This window comes from Nyctereutes procyonoides, unplaced genomic scaffold, assembly GCF_905146905.1.
Source record: "Nyctereutes procyonoides isolate TBG_1078 unplaced genomic scaffold, NYPRO_anot_genome, whole genome shotgun sequence".
Lineage (NCBI taxonomy): Eukaryota > Metazoa > Chordata > Mammalia > Carnivora > Canidae > Nyctereutes > Nyctereutes procyonoides.
Window position 1 is genome coordinate 84,150,748 of NW_026575146.1, and position 18,823 is coordinate 84,169,570.

The window sequence follows — 18,823 nt, forward strand, 5'->3', positions numbered from 1 at the left end:
AGGCTTCCCACTGAGCATAGAGCTTGAAGCGGGCCTCAATTGGAGGACTCTGGGATCAGGACCAGAGCCATAAGCACTTAACCAACTAAGCCACCTAGGCATCCCTATTTTTTTTTTTTTTTTAATGGTAAAGAAGCGCTCAAACACAACTGGGAGGTGAAAAGAATCAAGTAAGAGGCCAACACTGAAATATGAGGGCCTGAGTCTCTGAAAAGTCTGGAAAGAGACAGTAAATCAGAGGAGAGCAGCAGGCCAGTAGGTGGTCAAATTCTGGATATACTTTGAAAACAGAGGTGATAGGATCAGAAATCCATGAGGTGTAAGAAGAACAGAAGAATTAAGCATGACTCAAAGGTTTTTGGTCTTACCAACTAGAAGGATGAACTGTCTGTCATTCAGTTAGATGGATAAACAGGTATGTGAGATACCTACTAAACATCTCTGCAGGTGGTGGTGTTAGGAGGCATACAAGGTGGGTTTACAAGCCAGGAGTTCAAAGAGGAGGTTGAAGTTGGAGATAGGAATCAGTAATGTACGGAGAGTATTCAAAGCCAGGAACTGGGCAGCCCCGGTGGCGCAGCGGTTTAGCGCCGCCTGCAGCCTGGGGTGTGATCCTGGAGACCCGGGATCGAGTCCCACATCGGGTTCCCTGCCTGGAGCCTGCTTCTTCCCTCTGCCTGTGTCTCTGCCTCTCTCTTCACTCTCTCTGAATGAATAAATAAATAAATCTTTAAAAAAAAAAAAAAGCCAGGAACTGCATGACGTTATCAAGAGAAAAGTGCAGGTGGTAAAACAAAGTAAAATTTTAAAAGAGTGATGGGATGCCTGGTGGCTCAGCCTTGAGTATCTTCCTTCAGCGCAGGGCATGATCTTGCGGTCCCAGGATCGAGTCCCATATTGGGCTCCCTGCATGGAGTCTGCTTCTCCCTCTGCCTGTCTCTCTCTCTTTCTCTCTCTGTCTCTCATGAATAAATATCTTAAAAAAAAAAAAAGTGAAGACACACAGAAACAGAATGAAACCCTAGAGCTTGCCAATATTTGGAGGTTTAAGAGTTGAAGAATCAACAAGAGAGACTGAGATGTAACCAGCTAAGTAAATGGGGAAAACCAGGATAGAGTCAAGTGAAGGAAGTATTTTAAGGAGAATAGCCCAACTGTGCCATATATTGGTGACTGGTCAAGCCGACTGAGGATAAGAACCAACCATTGGCTTTAGCATCAGAGAAGTCTCTGGTGATCCTGTTTAGTTTGCCATCTGTGCAAATAAAAACCTAAATAAACTGAGTTCAAAAAGTAATATAAGTGGTATGGACAATTCCTTCAAGGAGTTTTGGTGTATAGGGAAGGATAGAAATGGAGTGACAGAAAGAGGAAACAGTTAAAGGTAGTAGTGTTGGGCACCTGGGTGGCTCAGTGGTTGAGCGCCTGCCTTTGGCTCTGGTCGTGATCCTGATCCTGGGATCCAGTCCCACATGAGGATCCTAGAGGGAGCCTGCTTCTCCCTCTGCCTATGTCTTTCCCTCTCTGTCTCTCATGAATAAATAAAATCTTTAAAAATATAAAATTAAATAAAAAAAAATAAAAGTAGTAGTACCCCCCCCACACACACACACAAAAAGAGTAGTGGTATTTTCTTGTTGCTGTTTTTAAGATGGGTGAAATAGCATCATAGCTCTATGTAGATAGGAAAGACCTGGTAGAGAAGAAAAACTCAATTCACAGATGTAGAGAACTGCTAAAGCAGTTACTTCAAATCAAGAGGGGATGATATCTATTCCAAAGGGGAAGGGTGGCCTGACAGAGAAGAAAGAACACTTTCTCTACACTGACCAGTGAAAAAGTAGAGGTGTGGAGCACACATGTGAGAAATTGGGTCCATGTGAGATGAGTTAATCAAAAGTCTCTTCTGTTCGCTATGCTTTCCTCAATTAAATAGGAAACACGTTCACAGGTTAAAAGTGAAGATGGGCAAGAGGCGTTGGAGGTCTGAGGAAAACGGAGAGAATGGAAGAGTCATGCAGGACATTGGAATGAGTAGACCGTGGAAGTACAGTATGACTGCAGGGAAATAACTATGACTAATGAGGTTAGTGAATGTAAATTTAAGGTGAAACTGGTCAGCATGTCTGTGTTGGTATAAACAGGACGGTGGTTTCTCTAAGCTGGTGAAAGAAAGCAGGAGAGGGAGGGGGGTGGGTGAGTTTATGCTCAGTACTGATTGTAACTACTCATGGAATTTAAACAAGATAAAGAGGGAAGTAAAGTCATGAGGGGGATGTGGGGCAGTGAGTGAAAGGTAGTAAGATCAACAGACTATAGTAGGTCTGAATAATTTATGGAGTTTGGGTGCTAGAGAGACAGAGATGGAGATGGTGGCTAAAAAACAGCAACAATAGTTACTCTCTATTAAGCACCTACAGTAAACTAATTACTTTTGTTATTACCTCATTTAATTCTCAGAATGACTGAAAGATGGGCACTATTGTCTATATTTAAAAGAAATAGTTCTTCTGCCTCTCTCTCTCTCCCTCTCCCCATCATGAATAAATAAAATAAAATATTAAAAAAATAAAAAGTAGTTAAAGCTATGGTTAAATAACTTGTCCAAGGTCAAAGAGCTACTAAGCATTCCAACTGGCCTTTTGGGTCACATTTTCTTTGAGAAATAAACACCCCACAAAACTAGAATAAGAGGGGTGCCGGGTGGCTCAGTCGGTCATGTGTAGTGACTCTTGATTTCGGCTCAGGTCATAATCTTAGGGTTGTGAGATCAAACCCCGCAGGGAGTTTGCTTGAGATCCTAATTCTCACCTTGCCCCCCACCCCAGATAAAGAAATCAATCTTAAAAAAAAATAAAATAAAATAAAATCTTTTTGAATAAAGTATTTTACAAACTAATACACTTTATCCATTAAAAAACTTACTTCAATGATACTTAGTTTTCAATATGGCTAATTTAAAGTATTACTTTAGGAGTGCCCAGATGGCTCAAAATGGGTTAACCGTTAGGACTCTTGATTTCCACTCAGGTCATGATCACAGGGTTGTGAGATTGAGCCCTGTGATGTAGAGCCAGTTTAAGATTCTCTCTCTACCCTTCTCCCTCACCCCTCCCCCGCATGCTATGTGTCTCTCTGAAGAAGAATTCTTCTTAAGAATTTAAAGCATCATACAAAAAATAAAAGGTAAAATGTTTTTGTTTGTTTGTTTGTTTTTGGTAAAATGTTCTGTAGAGGGCATCTTCTACCATGGACTAATAAACTCAAGTAAAACCATCTGCAGTTACCGCTATTACTTTGGCACTGGGTTAAATACTATAAAACTCTTGCTATTGCTATATGTCAAGCACAGATAAGATTTCTTTGCTCTTCCTATTTCCTTCCTTCTACTATTATTTTCTTCAGGTTTTATGCTGTTTTTTTCTACTTCTGATTCAGAAAGCCACAGCTTATCTTACTGCACTGGAAAATGCAGTTAGTTTTTGGCACTGACTTCAGACTCCCCAAATTACTAAATATTTCTGTGGACTGTATAGCAACAATGAACTGTATCCAAGGCTCCAAGTTCTGGCAACCTCACTAAATAGGGCAACCAATAGAAACTGCAGCTTAAAGTGTTACTGGATCTTTGACATTCTAGGTAGTGATTTTGTGAATTGCTAGATTTAGGTCCCCAACTGGTGAGAACACAAGAAATCAATAAAACACTTCACAGATATTTCATCCATCCTACAAAGCTCTCCTACTCACTGAGTATATGGCTAATTAACAATCAAGAAGTGGCTAAGGTATACCAATGGGCAGGGCTTAGCAGATGATTTAAGTAAATAAATCCATTACCAGACTTTATATTCCTCTACCAACGCCTTGATTTTAAGGACAAATTGTTTTAAAAGTAGCTGACTTATTAATCATTCTTCACGAAGTCTCTTTTCCTAATGTAGAGGCAACCTGGTTTTCAGTTTTGTGGTGTACTATCCAGGTATAGCTAACTTAAAATATATATTAAATAAGAATTTCACTCAATTTAGCCCATTTTATTTAAATAGTCTAAAAAATAATGTAAAAATAGTGTGGGCAATCTTGGTATCCAGGATCTAGTATGTGCTCAGGCATCATATTCACACACACAGGTGTAAATATACAGTAAGTGGAAATATTCTACAAACTATTCATGCCTGCCACTGCTTTGCCATTCCCTCAAAAATCTTGAACTACTTCTTCCCTTAAATGTTATTTTTTTTCTTCCCTTAAATTTTAAAAGAAAATTATAATTGAGCTTGAGTCATAAGGTAAAAAAAAAAAACCCATCTCCCTAACAATGCCAGATTCCTAAAATCTCTCACTATTGGGGGCGGGGAAGGGGGGAAGCAACATGTCTTAGGCATTTCCGTGTTTTTAAAGATTTATTTGAGAGAGAGAGAAAGCAGGAGCAGAGGAGAGGGACAGAGAAAGAGGGAGAAGCAGACTCCCTGCTGAGTGGGAAGCCTAATCCCAGGACCCTGAGATGATGACCTGAGAAGGCAGATGCTTAACCGACTGAGCCACCCAGGGGCCTTTAGGCATTTCAATATTAAAGAGATATACGATTGTGAATATGGAAAGTATTATTTGGAGATTCCCACCCTCAAGAGATTTCTACAAGATTAATAAACTAAAATGTTAAATCATGTCCACCTATTTATTAAATAAACATTCATTCTTCCAGGAGCTCAGACTCTATGGGGGGGAGGGAAGGTGACAATAAACACATGCAAATAAGCAAAGAAGATTACATGCTGGTCAAAATCAGCCTTAGGAAGAAAATAACTCAGAGTTGTGACAAAGCTCCAAGAGACAAACTACAGACCAAATGATCTATTAACATGCTTAAAAGACAGACACCAGTCTTTCTAGTTGCCTTTAAAACTGCTTGACATTCATATAGAAGATCCTGGGTATCAAAGCCCATCAAATTTACTTCAATTTCACCTTTACAGAACTTGAGCTAGTCTGTGAAATCTCTAGAGAAAATAAAGAACATCACGCAGTTAGTTACTACCTCTGGGATTGGGTTTTTGATTATATTTAGTGTGACCATTAAATATATTAGCCAAACTGGAACATTTTCAAGAGAGAAAAGGGATGTTTTAATAATTATGCCAGAACAAGAGGAACAAACAAGGACCTTCCACCAGGGCAAACCAGGCCGTATGGTTACCCTAACTATATACAACATCAAATGTAACTAATCCAAAATTTTAAGAGCATTGTATAGTTCCACATGAATTTAAATAAGTAACACCAAATGTAAATTTTAATCTAGATCATATAAACCAAGTGAATCCCTTACTAAATTTAGTGAAAAAGCAAAACAAAAAAGTTTTGAAAAAGTTATCAAAATATCTTCATGACCTTGGGGCAGGGAAAAATTCTTTAAAAGAAGAAAAACACTAGCCATAAATTAGAGTGATAAACATATCTACATTAAAATGAACTTCTGTTCACCAAAAGAAGCCATCAAGAGGGAAAAGAGATTTGCAACAGATATACTCAGCAAAGTACTCATACCCAGAATGGTGAACTCTAAAAAAAGATCTGTATTTCAGTAGTAAAATGGGCAAAAGATTTCAAAGGTGCTTCACGAAAGATGAAATCCAAATGACTAGGATATGAAAAAGTGTCCAGGGTGATCCCTGGGTGGCTCAGCAGTTTAGCTCCTGCCTTCAGCCCAGAGCGTGTTCCTGGAGTCCCGGGATCAAGTCCCTCATCAGGCACCCTGCATGGAGCCTGCTTCTCTCTCTGCCTGCCTGTGTCTCTGCCTCTCTTTCTGTGTGTCTCTCATGAATAAATGAATAAAATCTTAAAAAAAAAAAAATTGTCCACCTCATTAGTAATCAGGAAGATTAAAGTCAAGTACAATCACACTCACCAGACCCGACAGAATTAAAATACCTGGTACTCAGCATTATTGCCGGTAAAGGATATGGAACTAGAACTCTCATATACTAATGACTGAAATAGAAACTAGTAAGCAACAACTCTGGAAAACTGCTTAGCATTACCTAATAAAGATAAAGACACACATTCCAAACGATCCTGCAATTCAAGTATATATCCTCAAGAAAACTACAGATGGGCATCAGTGCACTTAAACACAATTGTTCATAATAGCAAAAACTAAACAATTTAAACATTAACTGTAGTATATAAAAAAAAAACAGAATAAACTTGTTATATTCAAGAATGAATACACATCATAGGTGAAATACTATGCTACAACAAACTAACATCAAATATATACAAGATGATTCCATTTATATAAAGTTCAGAAAATGACAAAGGTAAACTCCTTTAGGGATGTAAACTTAAAGTGATAAAACTATGAATGTTAGAATAATGTTTAAATTTAGCTTAAGAGAGTAGTAGAGGTGATGGGAAGATGCAGGAGATGGGAGGATTCTGGGATGCTGGCAATGTCTGTCTTGCCCTGGGTGGTAGTTACAGCATCTTAGTTTAAAAATATTTCATTTTTATCTATGTATCTTTTCAACATGTGTGGTTACTTCACAATAAAAGGGAAAGAACTCTTCCCAGAGGGGAAAAAATTAACATCCAGAAGAGAATTCTAAGAATGTCACTTGAGATTAACTCAATTGATAGTTTACAAAGATAACAGAGATCTCTAAATGCATATACATATGGTATTTTAAACTCCATAAACTTTTGGCTTTAATCTGTTAGACTGCCATTCTTCAACCAAATTTTGAAAAACGTGAAATATCAGATATCAAATTACTTCACAAGTCATGTAAATTTTAAAATTTGAAAACCAAACACCCCACTTCTAACTCTGAAATTTGAAATGTCCAGTGTGACTAGATAGCCATACAGGAGTTTTAGATGAGATGCTAAGTAGAGTAAGGTACCAAAATTTGATAACTACCATTTTTGCAAACACAGTTAAATTCCTAAATCTCTATTAAATATTAAATAATAACTCCTGCTGCTTAAAAAAAGCATATATTATGTCTGTGGGATTAACTATCAAAGCCATAAGCACAGATATAAATTCAATGATTAAAAAACTTTTCATTCCTGTGCTTGTATTTATCAAGACATGATACAAGAACAAACTGGTTTATGAATTCAACTACTACAGACTAATAAAATTGTAGTTTACTGACTCTAGAAGCTGAAAAAAAAATAAAATGTGTAATGTATAAAAGAATATAAGAATTCAAAGATTTTTAAAAGACTAAAGTTAGGGATGCCTGGGTGGCTCAGCGGTTTAGTGCCTGCCTTCCGCCCAGGTGCGTTCCTGGAGTCCTGGGATCCAGTTCTGCGTCCGACTCCCTGTGCAGAGCCTGCTTCTCCCTCTGCCTGTGTCTCTGCCTCTCTCTGTCTGTCATGAATAAATAAACAAAATCTTAAAAAAAAAAAAAAAGGACTAAAGTTAATACATAAGAAACCTTAAGAATATATTAATTTTTGTCATTGTGAGGAGTTAAAAAAGTACAGCCAACTCAATGGTAAGTCATTCAACTGGCAAGACACCTTAAAATTCAGATTAGCTTACAAATACTGTATGTGGGCCTCACTGAGAACTTTGTTTTTTTTTTTAATATTTTTAGTTATTTATGATAGTCACACACACACACACAGAGAGAGAGAGAGAGAGAGAGAGAGAGAGAGAGAGAGAGAGAGAGAGAGAGGCAGAGGGAGAAACAGGCTCCATGCACCGGGAGCCCGAAGCGGGATTCGATCCAGGGTCTCCAGGATCGTGCCCTGGGCCAAAGGCAGGCGCCAAACCGCTGCGCCACCCAGGGATCCCTCACTGAGAACTTTAAAAAAGCCTTTTCGAGGGCAGCCCGGGTGCAGCGGTTCCGTGCCTGCCTTCGGCCCAGGGCGTGACCCTGGAGTCACGGGATGAGTCCCACCTCGGCCTCCCTGTGTGGAGCCTGCTTCTCCCTCTGCCTGTGTCTCTGCCTCTCTCTGTGTGTGTCTCATGAGTAAATATAAAAAAATAAAAAAATAAAAAAAGCCTTCTTGATAACTTCATAAAGCCATAAAAACCAAGACACTATACAGCTAAATATCTATGGGGCAGTGGAAAAGAAACTTAAGATCAAAAAACAAAATTAAGACTCCGTAACTCAGGTATACAATCTGTCCCAACACAAGTGTTATTAAAAAGGACCCCCCAAATGTCACTAAGTAGTTGTGTGATGCTGTGAAGTAACTCTTCCCGCTCGGTTATAAATTTGTCTTCTTTTTTTGCAGACTTAGAAAATTTCTTCCTAGCCCTGGGCCTCTTGTCTCTACCACGGTCTTATTCGTTCCGTCCCTCTACCAGATGTACCTGGAAAGGCTACCTTGGTTATCACCTTGCTACCCTCGCCTAAGTCATCCCAAACTCGTGAGACCTGAGGAAGCGCGAGCTCAAGTTTACGTTCTTGCCGGTTTTCCGGCGGAGCCAAGGCCCCACCACGTGTGAACGGAAACAAAACCCCACTCAGACGGGGCGACGCTCAGTGAGATCCTAGGGGCAGGGCCCTTCGGTCCTCCACGCCCCGAACCCGCCGCCGTCCCCGGGACCCGCCGGCAGGGCCCGCGCGGCGCAGCCTCCGGGACGAGGGTGCAACCTGGGTCAAGCTCGAACCCGCCTCCGCACCGGGTACCCCGGGCGCACCGCGGTGCACGCGAGACCGGCGAGCATTTTTTTTTTTTTTTTTTAAAGACGCGGTTGCACAACGGCCTTTGAGGAGGATTCCGGTTTAGCAGGTAAACACCACGTAAGGGGGACAAGTGGGACGCGATGTGCCCGAGGGCCCCGAGACCCAAAGTTTTGGCACATCGCCCCCCCCCCCCACACACACACTTCACCCGAGGGACGCCGCCAACAAATCGAAATTGAGAACGTGAGAAAATAGGTGCCTCGGAATCAACAAATCAGCAACTAAACTCGAGCTGGGCGGAAAAATTCTTTGAATACTCGGGGCTTTGTTGTGTGGGGAGACGCCAGAACCCCCGAATTTCGGAGTTGGAAGAACACGTCTCTCCGTGTTCTCCGGCCCGTGCTCGGACTTGAGGGCCGCCCCGCCCGCCCCGCCCGCCCGGCTCTCGGTGCTCCAGGTCCCGGATGGAAGGCGCGGACGTCCCCGGGGTGGAAGCGCGGGGTGGGGGGAGGCCGCGGCCCGGCCCCGCGACGCCCGGGCCCGGACGGAGGGAAGGGAGCGGCCTCCCCGAGGACGGCGGAGGGCGGGGGGGCAGCAGGCCGCGGGCCGACAGCCGGGCGCCGCTCCCCCGCGAGGCCCGCCCCGGCGTACCTTTGGCGAGGGCTACGGTGGAGTTCTCGGTGTCGATGGTGTAGAGGATGCCCTCGTAGCGGATCTCCGCCTTGGAGATAAGGCTGATCTTGCTGCCGATGTAAGGGGTGCCCCCGCTCATGGCGCCGCCGCCGCCGCCGCTCCGGGCCGCTCGCAGAGAGGCAGATCCCGCGCCGCTGTCGCCGCTCCGCAAGCCCGCTCGCTCCGTCGGCGCCTACAGCAGCCGCCTCAGACCCAACATGGCGGCGGCGCCGGCTCCGCTACCCTCCCCCAGCCTCCCGCCCTCAAGCCGCGGCGCGGCGGCGGCGGCGGCGGCAGCGGCGGCGGCGCGGGGCATGCTGGGCAAGGCGAGGCCGCGCTCTCGCGAGACTCAGGCCGGCGGCGGGCGGCGGGGCCTCCCCGGGCGGCCTCGGTGGTCTCCGCGGCGGCGCCGCCGGGTCGAGTCCCCGGCCGCCGTGCTCGCGCGGCCTGAGAGGCGGCGACTGAGGGAGAGGCGGCGTACCTGGCGGCGCCGGGACTCGGTGGGCGGCGGTGGGGGCGCGCGCGGCGCTCTCGGCCTCCCCCGCGGCCTCCGCCATTTGCAGACCCGTCGCATCTTGTCCTGCGTCCTGCGTCGGCGAATGCGGATCCCTCGGCCTGGAAAGGGGCCCTTCCGCCCCCGAGCTCCTGGCGAGCCCCGTTAGGACCCGGTCCTTTCCCGTTCGAGGCTACTGTGGCCCTCTGGAAGCTCCCCGGGCTCCATCACAGCATCCCATTACCCAGCCCGTCCCCCCTCCCCCTCCCCCTCCCCCCCCCCCTTCTCCCCTTCGCAGCTGCTGGAGCTGGGACTCTGTCCAACACCTCGGGATGCTCTCATCTGGGCTCGTGGCTTTCTTTAATGCCACCCTGCACAGACCAATCCCAGGCATTTGTCTGCTGCTTTGATCAATTCGGAGAACTCTGGACTCAGATCAGCCGTAGACCCCCTCATTCTCTCTAGTTGCACGTTTAATCCGCATCTGATTAACTTTGTGTCTCCAAACCAAGGCTCCCGGTTTTTCCCTCTGAAATTAACCTTCGGCCCCTCGGTTCACCACCGCGGAAACTGGTGCTATTTATCCAACTGCTCATCCTTGGAGTCATCCTGGACTTCTCTCTCACCCCGACATCTGTTCTGATTGCAAATCCTGCCCTCTCCATCGATAATGGATGACCCGAATCTGATCACTTCTCACCATCTCCATCTCCTGCCTCTCTACAACAAACCCCAGGTCCCCTGCCCTTCCCTGCCCGGGGTTGCTGCAATCGCCTCCTAAAAGGTCCTTCTACCTCTGTTCTTGCCCCCAGTAGTTAACTCTCCATACAGCAGCCAGAGGGGTCCTGCTAAAATCTGTCCGATCATGTCTTTCTTCTACTCAGTACTCCTCTCCCCAGTGATCCCTAGTCACAGAGTGAAAGCCAGACTCCTTACTTAGGCTTACAAAAACATAGATGACTTAACCCCTCGTCACCTCATTTCACCACCCTGTTCTAGCCACCCTTTCTTCACCCAGAACTTTCGCTCTTCATTCAGATCTCAAATGTGACCTCCAGAGATGACTTTCCTTACTGGGGATTAAAACAGGACACCTGCCTGCACCACCATATGCCCTTAGCTTGCTTATGTTTTCTTCGTAGCATTTCTCTTCCTCATATTATTTGTGTGTGTCTGTCTCCTTTGCTAGAATGTAAACATTTTGAGATAAGAATGTTTTGGTCACCACTGTGTGGTCCCGACCTAGTATAGCTCCTGGCACAGGGTGGCTTCTCAGTAAATTGTTGTATGGATGAACAGTTAGATGAGGGCAGGGCGCAGACAGGATGTCTGGTGAGCTGAGTGAACAAATGATGAGAAGCGTGGCAACACCGAGAGGGGGAGGCAGGAAAGAAGTCTAGAGGTTGTGTTGAGCCCTGGTGCACGATGCCTTCAAAGGAAGGCTATGAGATAACCTCTTCACTATCAGCTTCCTGCCAGGGAGTTGAGCTTTTATTCATGCTCATTCTTTTCCTTCCCAGGTCTGGAACTTACTTTCTCATGCTTCCTGAGCTTATCCTTTTCCATCTCAAAGCTGATGATTCCCCAATTTACATGCTCATTCAGGATCTCCCAACTTCCAGGTCACACAAACTGTGTACTTTCCAGAGGCAGTTGCTTGGGGGCATGTCTCACAGGCACTTCCAACTCAATATGTTCAAAAATAATCTGCATTTATACACTTTCTTCCCCTAAATAAACCTGCCCTTTATCCACGCTCCTCATTCCCATCACTGGCCCCAGGACTCAATGGAGTGTGCAATACTGAAACCAAGAGTAGTCCTCTAGCTATACCCCATGGATCACCACTCTTGTTGCTCCTACTTAATGCCTTGCAACTCCTGGTTTCTTGCACCCTGTGGCACCAGGAACCCTGCGTAATTGCACCTTATCAGTGTGATAGCCCATATTATACTATATATATGAATCTCTATCTTGTGTGCTAGAAAATGGTTGAGAACTGCGTGCAGCGTGTTTCGTTATCATGCCTTCCAAAAACCCAAATCCCATATTGCTCCCCAACCACAAGATCCAAATTCCAATGTGTGTATAAGGATTCCCATACAGACAAGCAATTCTTGGGCACCAGCTGGGGTGTCCTACAGTTCAACTCAATTCCGACACTATTTACCCAGCGATAGCATCAGATCCCACAGGTTGAGGTCTCAGTTCTACAAGACTGCCCTCCCCTCCAGATGCCAATAACAAGCCCAGGTTATCACCTATGCTTTTGGCCAACCGGCTATACTTTGGGGGCTCCAGTGATCTCCAAGCCCCCTTGGACTTCAGAACCAATCACAAGTCCAGGTTGTTACCATACTTCTGACCGACTGGCTATTAATCAGAGGTTCCCATAACCCCCTTTCTTGGGTTCAGTTCATTTGCTAGAGTGGCTCACAGAACTCAGAGAAACATTTTACTTACTAGATTTCTGGCTTTTTATAAAAGAATATAACTTAGGAGCAACCAGATGGAAAAGATGCATAGGGCAAGGTGTGTGGAAAGGGGCGTGGTGCTTCCATGCCCTCTCTAGGCATGCTGCCTTCCCTGCATCTCCACATTTTCACCAACCTGGAAACTCTCAGAACCCTATCCTTTGGGTTATTATGGAAGATTCGTTACACAGGCATGATTGATTAACTCATTGGACATTGGCAATTGATTCAATCTCCAACCTCTCTTGCCTCCCTGGAGGTTGGGAGTGGGGGGTAGAGGGTGGGAGGTTGAAACTGAGAGGTCTAACCCTGTAATTACCAGATCCACTGCAATGGCAACCCGCCTCCACTCTTAGATGCTTCCTAAAAGTTACCTCATTAACATAAAACGAGATACCTTTATCACTATCATTACTTCGGAAATTCTAAGTGTTTTAGGACCTCTGTTCCAGAAACAGGATAAAAACCAAATATTATTTTTATTATATATATTTTTTATTATAAATCACAGTATAACAAGTTCACCTGGGCTTCAAATGCCTTGAGGGCAAGATATGATCAATGTGTCTTAGAGGCTTCCCCTTCTAGTGGGACCTGGACCCAAGCATTGGGAGATGATAATGTCTTTCCGTTCAGGCCCCAGGCTTCTGCCCTGCCACCCATTTAATCAAAGAGGAAGACTAGTTCTGTGTTTTGAATTTTCATATATTCTTATCTGTTGGTTTAGTCCATAGAGATGTTTAAAGTTATTAGTGGTTTCTTCTTTGCCAAGCAGAGCCCTCTGACTGTGGGAGTCCTCATCATTTGCCTGCCCATGCCCAGATGTGACAAATGCCCCCCAGAGCAGTTAATCTCCTCTATGAAATCTTGTCCGCCTTCTCCAGAATTTAGTTCCCTTAGGCTATTTTGTGATATTTGTACAAATAAATATATTTTACTTCTTTACACATCTTTCCCCCATTATTACAAGGGAAGTGATTGCCTGCTGTGACCTTTTCGATCTAATTGGAAATGGAATTTGGAAGATTTTTTTTTTGGTCGTATATACCCATTAGGGATATGTCCATTTTATCCTTAGAAAGGCCCTCCCAGTCAGTTTTTCCTCTAGAGTTGGGATAGACTGCTAGCCTTTCAGTTAAGTAACCTGACATTGTTGGCTTTCATTTAAGGTCTTGTTTTGGGAAACTATATTCCCTTCAAAGAACTACCCTCCCTGCAGTGAGATGCTCATTCTATGAGATACACACCGAAACAGACTAATTGATGGTGCTATGCATGATACGTCCAGTCCCACGTTTGTTCTGTGATGCAGGCACGTTATGTGGAATTGTGATTTCTCTCTCCATAGTGTGATCATTGAATTTCTATAGGTAAGTACACAGATGATACAATTTCATTGTTTGCTTCTTTTTATTTTTATCTTTTAAAGATTTTATCTATTCATTTGAGAGCGAGAGTGAGAGAGAGTGTGAGCAGGGGGAGAGGCAGAGGGACAAGCAGACTCCTTGCTGAGCATGAGGCCCAACACAGGGATCGATTCCAGGACCCTGAGATCATGACCTGAACTGAAGTCAGATGCTTAACCACCTGAGCCACCCGGGTGCCCCTGTTTGCTGCCTTTTAATTAATAGTAGCTCGGAGTAACATGTTTTTATTTCTAATTTTTTTAAAAAAGGTTTATTTATTGAGATTGAGAGGGGGGAGGGGCAGAGGAAAGAGAGAATCTCAAGCAGACTCCCCACTGAGCACAGAGCCTGAGGCAGGGCTCAATTTCACCACCTTGAGATTGAGACCTGAGCTGAAATCAAGAGTCAGCAGCTCAATAAACTGAGCCACCCAGGTGATGCCCTTTTAATTTTTAAATGAAGAAACTGAGACTCAGGGAATGTCAAGTAGCTTAGGTCTACCACTAAGGTGGGAAATCATGAATTTCAGCCTCATCTGTATGATTCTATAATAGATGTGGTTTACACCATTCTAGGATGGCAAATTGAATTTTTCATCAAATGACAACTCAAAGAAATGGCACCACTTGCCAGATTTGTGTTGACAATTCTGAGGATGTGTCTGAAACCAACAGGACTTTGTTCCACGATTGGTTATCAGTATCTTCCGTGGACACAGGGTGGAAGAATGTGATACCAGGAAATCTCTGTCTATCCTTTGCCTCTTAAGTACCTGTCATGAGAGTGCCTATGGTAAAGTGCTTTGTAAACTTAATAGCACTCTATAATTAGTTATATTAATTTAAAAAATATTTTATTTATTTGACAGAGCACAAGCAGGAGAAGCTGCAGGCAGAGGGAGAGGGAGAAGCAGACTTTCCACTGAGCAGGGAGCCGATGTGGGACTCGATCCCAGGACCCTGGCATCATGACCTGAGTTGAAGGTAGGTGTTTAACCGACTAAGCTACCCAGGCACCCCATATTAATATTTTTTTAAAGAAATGATTTTATTTTGAGGGTTGGGAGAGAGAGGGAGAGAATCTCAAGCAAACTCTGTGCTCAGTGAGGAGCCCAAGGTGGGGCTTGATCTCACAGCGCCCTGAGATCATAACCTGAGCCAAGATCAAGAGCCAGATGCTTAATCACATGAGCCACCCAGACACCCCTAGCTATATTATTAATCTTACCATTACTCAAATACCTGTCCAATGATCTTAACAACAAACAACAGAAAATGGGTAAGAAGTGTGTGCATGTGATTGGAAAGTAAGCTAAATAATAGAAACTAGTCTATAATGAATTTATCTAAGGAAAATCTTTCTAAAATGCAAATCTTATGATGCCAGACCTGGCCCTCAAACCCTACCCCAAAAACCTTCAATGGCTCCTCATGGCTCTATGACCTTAAAATAACCTAGGGTCTATTGTTTACAAAACCCTGTGTGAACTGCCTCCTGCTTTATTCTCCTGTCTTACCTCTTACTCCGTTACTGTGTCCCATTCTTGTAGCCGGTTGGTCGGGGCAGTGCACAAGCACCTGACATGCAAGTCGGGGCGGTGGTGTCTCAGATGGACCAGGTTTGGCCACCCGCCACTGATGAAATAAAAAAGCACGAGATGGGTGGTGGGGAAACAAAGGAATTTCCTTCACGGAGGCCAACCCTGGGAAGACAGCAGACTAGGGTCTCAAAGATTATCTCCAAAGTACAGAAAATATTTCCAGGTTTATAAGGAAAATGTGAGACAAAGGTCGGGGGGTGGGGGGGGGCAGGCAGGCAGTGAAGGTCAAATGGATCACTACCTTCAAGTCAATCATGGGCAGGGTCTGCAGGCCCAGGGCTTGAGAGGGTAGTTTTGGTTTCCATCAAGGATGCTTTGGCTTAGAGTCTTCCACCTGAACCTAGAGACAGGCTGGAAAGAAGAACCCAATGAAAAAGGTAAAATTTGGAGGCAGTTAAAGTCCTCTTTCATTGTCTCTACCCTCCAGCCTTTGTCCTCTGATCTGGAAGCCACATTAGGCTTCTCTGGGATTCTCCCTCTGGAGCCTTCTCACTGCAGCTCCTCATCTAGATATCCCTCCAGTCAGAGGGCTTCTCACTACTGTCCAGGGAGCAGCTGAGATAGTCGCTCCGTCTACATGCTCCCATCCAGCCTTCCCTTTTTTTTTTTTTTCCAACCAGCCTTCCTATCCTGTGCTAACATTGACCTAATCACATTGAATTGCCTATTTACATATCCATTTTCTACACTTAAGTGTGGAAAATGTGTGCTAAGAGCAGGGACTGTCTGTGCCTTTTTGCCACTGCTTTCTTAGTACCAACACAGGGCCTTGAGCAGACATGCAGAACATCTCTGTCGGGTGAATTAGTAGACAAATGATTTTTGTATTTTGTGAATTTTCAAGAAAGATGCTCACAGTAGAAGGTGACATTTTTAAAAACTAGGAGATATGGAAGGAACCACTTCTAGTTTTACAGATTCTATTTTAATACATGAGAGCTTAAAAGGAGTTGTGTAGGAGCTTCGTGCTCACACCTATGTTCTATGTTTGGTTTTTAAAGTGAAATGTTGTGCCTCAAATCCAGGCATTTTTATTCATTTCTTGTTGTGTTCTAAGTTAACATGCAAATTTCAATTGCCAGTTGAGTAGTTCTGGGTGATGTTTTCTTGTTACTATATGGCAGACACCCATGGCTTTCTCATTCACCCCATCTGGGCCTCCAGTGTGGTCTAATTATCCTGAAAAGCCAAGATGTGTTAGAGCTGAGCTTGATTACTCTAATGGCACACAATGTTTTTACAAACCTCCCGATTCCTGAATAATTATCATTATCATATGTATGTGTTTAGCCAAAAGCTTAATTGGAAAATTCCAGAATGAAACAATGCTACATAAGAAAAAAAAAAAAAAAGAAAGAAACCTTCCAGTCATTTTCTTTAAAAAAATTAAAAAAAAAATCAAAGTGCTGCTAATACATACATAAGGTTAAACCATCAAATCATGCAGAAGGGCTTATATTGCACAGCAATTATTCCCAGCCTACCTCTCCCCCGCCGAGGTCCTTTGGAGGCAACTACTTTTAACTCATTCAGCTGTTTCTCTTGGTGGTTTCTCTAAATAATATGCTTACATCACCAGTTCTTGATTCATCCATTTTAGACATTATCTTAATTTCTAGCTATGTTAAATGAAGGTTTATCTCACTGGGGTAGTACTTAAGGACATTTTAAAGTTCCCTGACATTTCTGAGTTGCCTTTATTTCCTTTATGCAGGACTGAGGTTCAGGCTATATGCAAGGATGTGCCTCTTATGTCTGCGTGGTGCCTGTTCTGACTCTGGACAGCCTTTGCTCTACTGACAGTTCCATGGTATGAGGATGCCCCTTGCCTCTTGGTTTGCTTATCTTAGAGTGAGTCTTCATTTTGGAGGCTTTCATCAAACTCTGGTGACTACTGGAGCACATTTGAGAACCAGATCATAAATCATCTCTGTGATGGGGCCTCTGTGCTTGCAGTAGACTCACAGATTGAAGGACTTCACTTAGAATGATCTGGTGGGAAGGCACTCTCTTAGACATTTAACTGGTGAACCTTTAAAAGCAAGACTGTGGAAGTTCAGAGATGTTTGATTCTTTTTTAGAGAAGAATCTCTGCCATTTTTTTGAGGGTGGGGTACATGTCAAGCCATCATATGGCTGTTTGTTCAGAGTGGTGGAGAGGGGTAAGGTTCAGCCCCTTGTCTTGCTCCTGCCCTTTGTTGTATTGGGTATTTATTTATTTTTTTAAAGATTTTATTTATTTATTCATTAGACACACACACACACACACACACACACACACACGAGGGGGGAGGGCAGAGACATAGGCAGAGGGAGAAGCAGGCTCTATGCAGGGAGTTGGATGTGGAACTCGATCCCGGGACTACAGGATCATGCCCTAAGCCAAAGGCAGACGCTTAACTGCTGAGCCACCCAGGTATCCCTGTATTGGATATTTATATGACACAAGCCACTTGGAAGTCCAAGGAAATGATTTGCTCCCCACTTGGCTGCTATTTCCCTCCTGTGTGCATTTCCTTTTTTTTTTTTTTAAGATTTTATTTATTTATTAGAGAGAAAGCGCTTGAGCATGAGTAGTAGGTGGGGCAGAAGGAGAGGGAGAAGCAGATTCCCTGGTGAGCAGAGAGCCCCATACAGGGCTCAATCCCAGAACCCCTGAGATGATGACCTGAGCCAAAGGCAAATGCTTAACCAACTGAGTCACCCAGGTGCCCCACCTCCCATGTGCATTCCAGTCTTTGGCCTCCTGTACTCGGCTTTACCAGCTACCTCCATTCTCTATTTTTATGTGTATGTAGGGTAAAATAGACATAAATAAATTTTTACATTTTCATCATTTTTAAGTATACGGTTCAGTAGCATTAACTACATTCACAGTGTTGTGCAACTGTCACCACCATCCACCTCCAGAACTTTTCCATCTACTCAAACTGAAACTCTTTACCTATTAAACAATAGCTACCTGTCTCCCCTCCCCCCAGCGCCTGGCAACCACCATTCTATCTTCTGTGTCTATGATTTGCCTACTCCAGGTACTCCATATAAGGGGAATCATACGATATTTGTTCTTTGTGTCTATCCTCTATTTTATATCTTCAATAAGTCTGCTGAAATTTCTTATTTCTTGATTTCTATTGAAATTCCTATTTCTTGCTGTGGATTTGTACTTTTTACCTCCTTTGCTATTATTTTAGTAGGGTATTGGAAAGGCATGGAGATAATAATGTGGGATTAAACAGCCATCTTAGAAAAAACAAACAACCAGTCATCTTTAGTCAAGAGTTCACTCATTTTTAAAAGGGAACATTTCAACAAAAGGACAAATAATGTTATGATCCTGCTTGTATGGGGTACCTAGAGTAGTCAAATTCATAGACAGGAAGTAGCACGGTTGTTACTAGTGGCTGGCGGCAGGGGGAAGTGGGGAATAATTATTTAATGGGTACGAAGTTTTTGGTTTGGGAAGATGAAAAATTTCTGGAGGTGGTGGTGATGGTTGTAAAACAGTGTGAATATGCTTA

General features: G+C 43.8%; 1 protein-coding gene and 1 long non-coding RNA gene across 3 annotated transcripts in view; one reads left to right on the forward strand and one right to left on the reverse strand.

The window, feature by feature from the left end:
• The window catches only part of LSM14A (LSM14A mRNA processing body assembly factor), a 56,624-nt gene extending 47,052 nt beyond the window's left edge, over positions 1 to 9,572 (reverse strand). For both annotated transcript variants that reach the window (XM_055309884.1, XM_055309883.1), the window contains exon 1: positions 9,309 to 9,572. In XM_055309884.1, the coding sequence (XP_055165859.1) occupies positions 9,309 to 9,429 (121 nt within the window). In that variant the 5' untranslated portion in view covers positions 9,430 to 9,572. The remainder of the gene's footprint in view (positions 1 to 9,308) is intronic.
• A 3,897-nt stretch (positions 9,573 to 13,469) lies between these two features.
• Positions 13,470 to 18,342, forward strand: LOC129499879 (uncharacterized). Its single transcript, XR_008662488.1, has 3 exons — positions 13,470 to 13,666; positions 14,571 to 14,685; positions 17,017 to 18,342. It is a non-coding gene; the product is annotated as an uncharacterized LOC129499879 (long non-coding RNA).
• The last annotated feature ends 481 nt before the right edge of the window (positions 18,343 to 18,823 follow it).